This window comes from Aegilops tauschii, chromosome 1 (assembly GCF_002575655.3).
Source record: "Aegilops tauschii subsp. strangulata cultivar AL8/78 chromosome 1, Aet v6.0, whole genome shotgun sequence".
Taxonomy (NCBI): domain Eukaryota; kingdom Viridiplantae; phylum Streptophyta; class Magnoliopsida; order Poales; family Poaceae; genus Aegilops; species Aegilops tauschii.
In genome coordinates this window covers 6812778-6821275 of record NC_053035.3, presented here as the reverse complement: position 1 = coordinate 6821275, position 8498 = coordinate 6812778, and the positions used below count along the sequence as shown (strand labels likewise).

General features: G+C 43.1%; 1 protein-coding gene across 1 annotated transcript; it reads left to right on the top strand.

The window, feature by feature from the left end:
- Positions 1 to 1307: 1307 nt before the first annotated feature.
- Positions 1308 to 6570, top strand: LOC109745975 (protein DETOXIFICATION 12). Its single transcript, XM_020305094.4, has 7 exons — positions 1308 to 1649; positions 2717 to 3261; positions 4259 to 4345; positions 4433 to 4489; positions 4591 to 4829; positions 4913 to 5118; positions 6244 to 6570. The coding sequence occupies exons 1-7, from the start codon at positions 1329 to 1331 to the stop codon at positions 6292 to 6294; spliced, it is 1506 nt and encodes a 501-aa protein (XP_020160683.2). The 5' UTR covers positions 1308 to 1328; the 3' UTR covers positions 6295 to 6570.
- The last annotated feature ends 1928 nt before the right edge of the window (positions 6571 to 8498 follow it).

The following is an 8498-nucleotide window of genomic DNA, read 5'->3' as shown; positions in this document are numbered from 1 at the left end:
ACACTAATATTTCTTGAATAAGTAGTTTGACCAAAATTAAATTTTTTTTTTGAAATTTGAGCATAATTTTTTTCCTTTTAGAGTTTGAGGATTCTAAAAATTTGCAAAACGGCCTACGGCCGTCAAAATCGGATGCGTATTTTCATGCTGAACATTTTGATATATTATACGTTGTTTTCCGACATCGGATGCAAAAGATATAGTTGTTTTACTTTTTCATCATATTTTTTTGCAAAACATGTCCAAATTTAAGTTTTTAAATTTTCCTAACTAGTAGATGTAGTAACATAACTACATCTCGAAGGATCTTAATTTTCGAAGTTTTTATCATTTTGTTTTGTTTTTTTCAAAACTGAAATGGCGATAGACAGGGGGAGGGGGGGGGGGGGGGGGGGGATAGAGTTTGATAGTTACCCTTTAGTCCCGGTTTGTGTCTCCAACCGGGACTAAAGGTCTAACCTATAATCCCGGTTTGTGTCACAAACCGGGACTAAAGGGGTTTAACCTTTGGTCACAAACCGGGACTAAAGGGGTTTAACCTTTAGTCCCGGTTTGTGTCACAAACCGGGATTAAAGGGGCTCGTGGGGCCCCGGCCTGACGCCAGCCTGCCACCACCCCTTTAGTACCGGTTCGTGGCACGAAACGGTACTAAAGGTTCAACACGAACCGGGACTAATACCATTAGTACCGAGCCAAAATTGAACCGGGACTAATGTGTCTCACGTAAGGTCCTTTTTCTACTAGTGTACTTGTCGCTCAAACGAATTTATCTAGCACTGAAAAACGTCTAAATACGTCCGTGTGACAAGTAATATGGATGAAAGGGAGTATCATTAACTCAAAACTATATACATGGGCGCGGGCTTTCTGGCACCCCTTATACCGAGTCCATATGTGGAAAGGGTATGAGATGTTGTGGTATGTCTGAGCAGTCTGCCACGTCGAATTTGGCACACTCCAGAGTCCGGACCACTTTTTTCACCTTCACTATTTTCTTTTATTTTCTTTTTTTGTCCCTACCATTCTTTTTTTTGAGGTTCTGTCCCTACCATTCATATGCATGTAATCGGGCATATAATAGGGAGAAAAGTGGGGTTACCACTGCGTGCACAGATAAATGTGGGCTTAAGTGAATATGCCTGAACAGCGCCAAGACGGGTCAGTGGACGTATATGAAATCAAATTAGCTCCTCAATTACCGATGCTCTGACAAAACTAATAAATCTGGACAGAGGAAATAGTTTCCGTAGCTACTACGACTGGAGTAATACTCTCTATATATATAGTTCGAGCTCCATGCATTGTGCAAAGGGAGACAGCTAGACGGATGGTAGCTCCCGCATTTACCATTTTCATTAACCACACCCACGTTGCTTGGGCAGAGCTTTGGTCGGGGGGATCCATGGACTCTTCTTCCGATGCGCCGCTGCTGGCCGCGAGGTGGGAAGAGCCCGGCAGTACCAGCCGGCGCTGGTGTAGGGAAGCCGCGCAGCTGGCGGGGCTTGCGGCGCCGATGGTGGTGGTGATGCTGCTGCAGGTCACGATGCAGTTCATCTCCACCGTCATGGTGGGGCACCTCGGCGACGTCGCGCTCGCCGGTGCCGCCATCGCCAACTCCCTCACCAACGTCTCCGGCTTCAGCGTCCTTGTGAGCAAGCATGCAGCGCACATTAATTTATTTCGTTTATGTTTAGCTATTGGTACTTTCAATTCCGTTAGAGCAGCCCCTGAGTCCCAACCCGATGTGTACCAGATGGGCGACCGGTCCAGATGTCTCAGTGTCTTCTCCCTCCATGAGACCGCCATTGATCCAGTTGCATCGTGCGGTCCATGGTGCGGAGATCTCTGCTACTTCTGATGTTCTTTGTTATTACGGATAGTTCCTACAAAGAATCGTACTAAGGACATAAATGCTTGAATTATTGATGTGGATGCTACATAGTGGGTTCTCATCTTTTAGAGACTACGAGTGTAATAGAAGCATCCGTTGGCAAGATGAACTTTGTTATGGTCAGATGATGTACTTTGATATGATAAATAAAAGGTTGTGTGGATCATTCAGGATCTCCCCTCTTTTTTGAAAAAAAATTGATCATCTCACGACTATTGGGAATGAATCAAATCAGATGGTTCTATTTCTCAACCTTTCTGTAGCGCCGACCGCACGCGGCTAGCTAGGTCGTTCGATTAATCTTTTTTACAATGGACCTGTGGTGCTTGATTCACCCCACCCCGCTGTACATATAGCTAGTTTCGGTGGGCAATGTCGATCTATTATATTCCCGCGAAAAATATAATCAGTCACTTGATCCGACTGAGTTGGGCGTTGAGAAAATTTGGCCAGGGTGATGTTCGCACTTTTTGCAGTGATGATTGAAACAAAATCTTCATAACAACTGTTGCCCACCTTGCACAAGCCATGTTTGTTATTCTTGGTATTCTTTCAGCGAAAATCCAAACTTATGAGCGACCCGTATGGACTGCCACCCCTTCCCCCTAACCTCCAAGTAACCCGTCTTCCCCGAATTTACTATGAGTCTCCGCCCTTCCAATCAGATGTTGCCACCTCGTCCTGTAAATTTAATTCCATAAGATTAATGCATAGGTGTAGCAAAACTCTACTTTCAGTAATGTCGATGCACTTTATCCTAGTTTAACTTCCATTTATTCAGCAACAATATCTATAATTTGTTACTGATGCAGTTTTCCTTTTAGATTGGACTGGCAGGCGGATTGGAAACTCTTTGTGGGCAGGCCTATGGAGCAGAACAATATCATACATTATCTTTATGTACCTACAGGTCCATCATTGCACTTCTTGTTGTGAGTGTGCCCATCTCCATTGTTTGGTGTTTCATCCCGGAAGTACTTCCTCTCATGGGCCAGGAACCACAAATTGCAAATGAGGCTGGCAAATATGCATTATGGCTTATCCCTGGTTTATTTGCCTTCGGTGTTACTCAATGTTTTTCAAAGTTTCTGCAATGTCAAAGCCTAATATTTCCAATGGTTCTTAGCTCCTTGATTACAATTGCGGTATTTCTTCCTCTTTGCTGGTTCATGGTTTACAAAGTTGGGATGGGTAATGCTGGAGCTGCTTTATCCGTTAGCATTTGTGATTGGGTTGAAGTGACTGTTCTTGGCCTTTACATTAAGTTCTCACCCTCTTGTGAGAAAACACGCGCTCCACCATCGTGGGAAGCTTTTAGAGGGATTGGCAGTTTCATGCGTTTGGCTGTACCATCGGCTCTTATGATTTGGTAAGTAAATGTTATTTGCCATGTTTCTACAATGATGTTGTTTTAACCTCTAGCACAAAAAATAACATATGCCATTTTATCTAGTATTTCATATTTTGGCAAGCAAAATATTGTCCAATACAGCAAACTCTTATGCACTCTTCATTCACTTTTACTTGTTCTTGTGGACATTAATATAGTTTCCAACGTGCACCTTTTGGCAAATAATTAAGATTATAATTATAATGATGTGATCATTCATAACACTAATGGTATCTTCATGTGACAAATCTATATGGTTTGTGTATCAGTAGCCAACGTTTCTAAAGGTGTCAGCATGGAAAATAACAAGTACGTTCCTCTCAAAAAATATATTAATAATAACAAGTACGTGGCAAAACCTTTTTAATAGTGGTGCACTTGCAGCCCATAAGATCCGAGCATTGTTGCTATTTTTTATATCTCTTTCTACTTATGTTCGTTCATACCTACTCCCTCCGTCTGGAAATAAGTACTGCTCAAACGGATGTATCTAGCACTGAAATACGTCCAGATACATCTATTTGAGCGACACTTATTTTCGGATGGAGGAAATACTATTTTTCTGTTGTTCTTGCCACAGCACCCTTGCACACTTGATTGGTCTGTTAGAATACTGTCAGAAAAGGATGATGGTCTTTTCCAAACCATTTGAAAATTTGAAATGTCGGCTCCTCTCGGATTGATTGTCCAAATCAAGTTTGTTTTCCTCTTCGTCTTTGTTGTGAAGACATCTTTCAACAAAAGAAAGTCCGTCTTCGTCTTCGCCTTTGTTGTGAGCAGATCCTGATCAGATACCTTTTGGTTTTTTTGCCACCCGCTCGCAATACCACTGGATATATTCTTCCCTCTCCTCTTGAAATGAACTGGATAATTTCTGCACATATATTACTTTAAGTTTAGCTTCTAATTATGTATTCTCTAGCATCAAAACATCCCGGAAACCTCTGAATATTAACCTAGCTTTCCTTGACCACAGTCTGGAGTGGTGGTCTTACGAGCTGCTTGTTCTGCTTTCCGGGATGTTACCAAATCCTGCACTGGAAACCTCTGTGCTTTCTATATGGTATGCATTAGTAGAACCCTAAATAAGATTATACTTGAATCCATCATATTCTATGAAGTTTTCCATACTGATGTCCTTTTGGAACAGCGTATCTACAATGATACTGTTGGCCAACCTTCCTTACGGCATTGGAATAGCTACCAGGTGGGTAGCTACTAGCTAGTGCATTTGTTGCTATATATCGTCAGTATCACCTGTTTCTACAGAATTTAACATGCTACGTATATATGTTGTCCATGTGCCAGTGTGCGCATCTCAAATGAATTAGGTGCCGGCAACACACAAGGTCCCCGCTTGGTGGTGTGTGTTGCCTTGTCTATTGTGGTCTGCTCAGCATTCTTAGTGAGCACAACTCTTCTATTACTGCGCCACTTTATTGGAATTGCGTTCAGCAAAGAGGAAGAGGTCAGACGTTATGTCACAAGAATGGTACCCCTACTTTCCATTTCAGCAATTACAGACAGCCTCATGGCAGTCCTTCAAGGTATCCACATGTCTTTCTTTTGGCATATAGCATCATAAACTAAATTAAACTAATAGACTGAATGCTTCCATTGCACCACTCAGGTGTGTCTCGGGGCTGTGGATGGCAGCATCTAGGGGCTTATGTTAACCTGGGTGCCTTCTATCTTGTTGGTATCCCCGTTGCACTCTACTTTGGTTTTGCAATGCAACTAAGAGCAAAGGGGTTTTGGATTGGCATACTGGCTGGTGGAGCCACACAGGTCACTCTCCTGTCTGTTATTACGGCTACCACAAACTGGAACAAGATGGTAAGTTCTTTCTCAGTTTTTATGCCTGATGATTCGTGATCAGAACATGCCTTAGGTATTGCTAAGGGCAACTCCAATGCCATGCATCAAATTGCCCGCAAGGTCCGGACTGCGCTGCCCGTACATTTTTTGCCATCCACTGCCATGCATCAAATGCCCGCGGCCTAATCCGGACGTCCAACATCAGCCAAACCGGAAGCAAACTCATTGGAGGTTTGGGAGTCCGGACGCCCGCCCGGTCGGACTATGACATACCTGACCCCCTCCCCCCCCGGCCCCCAAAACCCCTCTCCTAGAGCCCTTTTTTCTCACTCCGTCCCACTCCTAATCTGTATCCGCACCCACCAAGACCGCCGCTGCTATACCACTCCGTCCTGCGCCTAGGCCTTGCTAGACCTCCATTGCTCCACCAGGCGCATTGTACTTCGCCGCGGTTGCACCCAGTATCCGGCGGCAGCCCATGCATCGGCCGCCCCCTTGCCGATGCCCTCCATAGTGGACACCAACCCCGGCAAGTGTTCGGCCAAATACCATTGAGAATTTCTTTGACTTTCTCCTTGTTTAACATGAAGCAAGCACAATGGCAAATTGCTCAATGTTACACTTGATGATCACGTCATTGTATAGCCCGGACGCGCTGCCCACGCTATACCAAAGGACGGAGGGCAAGTTCTTCGCATTTATGCATTGTTGGATGAAGCTCAAAGGGCACAACATCTGGATGAACAACATTTTTAATGAAGAAGTGCAAACTCGAGGAGAGAAAGTATGTAATGAAGGCTGCTTTCGAGAAGTACTTTCATCCGACACTTTTGAATTGCTATCGATCGATGATTTAAAGTGAGCCAACATTTGGTCTAGCTTTATTTTATTTTCTTTGGAAAGGTGCGGACATTTGGTGCATAGGGTTGGATGGCCGCCCCCTATATGCTCTTTGTGGACACGTCCGGACGTGCCCATGAATGTTAGATGTGTCCGATTTGATGCAAATAGTTGGAGTTGCCCTAATGCATGCTTCTCCTTGTCTTGAATGTTTCATTTCAATAACTAGCGACCTGTCTATCAAAAACCCTAAGCACTGGTACCCAAGGATAGTAAGAAAAAATAACTGATATTTATTTGCAGGCCGACAAGGCGAAGGAGAGAGTATTTGAGGACAGGCTTCCAACACAATAAGCGTTGAAGAACTGCCATATGAATTTCTTTTGGAATGCTTTAAAATCAGAGTCTATGATTAGTTTTTTATTTAATTATGCTTAAGAAAATGACCGTCGAAGCTCTTGTTACACGGACGAAACATTATTCATAATTGGACAACGTGTAGTTTTTTTGGTGCTGTTACTGTTTTGTTTTGTGTGTTTCTTTCGATGGATGAATGTACTTTGGTGACCATCCTGCCAACTGATTATGTGAATTTGGAAATAACTATTATTGAATATTGAGTGTAAGGAACTCAACAATGGAGAAATCGCTGAACTCTTTATGAAGATCACATATATATAGTAGTATACAAGGGATGCAATGTAAAGGTGCCTCTTCGGTAAGGGATGTGAAGAACCAAAGTTTGTTGGTGAGGAGGCAGCAACGGGCAGCGTTTGCTCATTGAGTAACCATTTTCTTATTTCCTAAGCATGGATTAAGTAGGATCAAATTATTCTTAATGATCCATACTCAATGATTGTTGTTGAATGTAAATCATCTTGATTAAGACCCGTTAAGGAAACATGTTGGAAAACCATGAGTGTTGCATGATATGCTACAATAACTGCTTCAGCCCAGTGGGAAAGTAATTAATGAGAAAATAATACAAGATATACCTATGTTTGATTCTTTGTTAGCTCATATGAGAAAATCCGGTATGCTCTCATAAGTGAGTTTAGCACCAGTGCAGAAATCCTTATAGGTTTAAATACTTAAGTGGCACACCTGTAAAAGAGCAAACAATAAATTTGCCAAAATACCAGTGGCGTGCAACCTAATTGGAGCGCCACTGATACCTTCTTATAAGCGGCGTGCTCTTATGGCTGTACGCCACTAGTATATAGGACCCAACAGTTGGATCTGTGTCAAGTTACTAGTGTTGTATGGCTTAAGAGTCAGAGCACTAGTAACACTTATACTAGTTCCATGGGGTTACAAGCGGCAGGCCACCAGTAACATGAGCCGGGACCGCTTCTGGGACCCACTTTACTTTTGGTGTCCGATAAATAATCTGCACCACCAGTACATATATTAGTGGTGGTGTGTGCGTTTATGGTGCACACCACTAGTGAATTTTGCAAGGGTGCTTCTAAGTCCCGCTTAGTACTGGCATGTAGTGTGGCTCATGACCACTAGTGAGTTTCTTAATTATTGAGCTCAACTCACTGTACACATGTGTGAGCCTCCTCACTCTCCTTCTTCCCCCTCTCCCTCTCTTCTTGCTCCTTTCCCCTCTTGTTATTTCCCCCACACATTCTTGCACATGTATAGATCTAGCTAATTTATCCTAGATCAGCTAATTAGTGAAACCCTATAGCTTTTCGACAAAGGGCATTTCTATTGACTTAAAATGTAGCATCAAATGGATACAAAGCATGATGAAAAAACCCGACCACTCCATCACTAAAATGCACACAACCAAACACCAAAAGTCTACCAAAATTTTAAAAAATTGACATATGTGCAACAGATAGTAATATAGGACCGACTCTATGCCTGGGCCGAAGGAGGTGGTGGAGCCTGTGAAATGGAGTAACTCCCCCATGCGCCCTCTAAACATGGTAGACACACCGTCGGGATGGGACTGTGAAATGGGAGACATTGTTCCTATTAGGGGACATCGCCACAAAACCAAACAAAAACAAGAGTAGGGTCCCTCCGGCCGACCCCGGGGGGGGGGGGGGGTTGCCGCACCTCCATGGCCCAAAGACCATCTTATGTAGGGCGGAGATGCTGTAGTGTAGACAACAGGAGGGGAAACACGCCAATCATTCGGATTTTGCTTCCTATATGCTCTTTAAGTGATTAGAGGAATTATTAGGGTTTCTGATCAAAATTGATATAATATAGATGTCCAACAAGGGTTTAGGTACTGCGATCCAAAAGCCCACATAAATAAAATGGCCCCAGAGGCCATAGCATGGAATAACTAAGAATTATTAGCCGATCCAAATTTCCTAGTCCCATAACAAAGAGTAAATTGTCTGGTCCACATTTCGGCTGTGCAAATTGGGTCGATTTTACCACTACTTGCTTATCTTTCACTCGTTCAACTAAAATTAGATCCGACGTAAAATTCTTAAAAAGATCTGCCAATGGACAATGCAACATGCAAGACAAAAGTTATTAGATCCGACTCACAACATAGTTTGAACATTATTTAGTAGAGTTCGTAGGTA

Bases quoted from the DNA above. Each gene is read 5' to 3' on its own strand.
- LOC109745975 (XM_020305094.4), top strand. From the start codon at position 1,329: ATGGTAGCTCCCGCATTTACCATTTTCATTAACCACACCCACGTTGCT. The intron at 1,650-2,716 runs GTGAGCAAGCAT...TTTTCCTTTTAG, and splicing joins TCTCCGGCTTCAGCGTCCTT to ATTGGACTGGCAGGCGGATT. The intron at 5,119-6,243 runs GTAAGTTCTTTC...ATTTATTTGCAG, and splicing joins CCACAAACTGGAACAAGATG to GCCGACAAGGCGAAGGAGAG.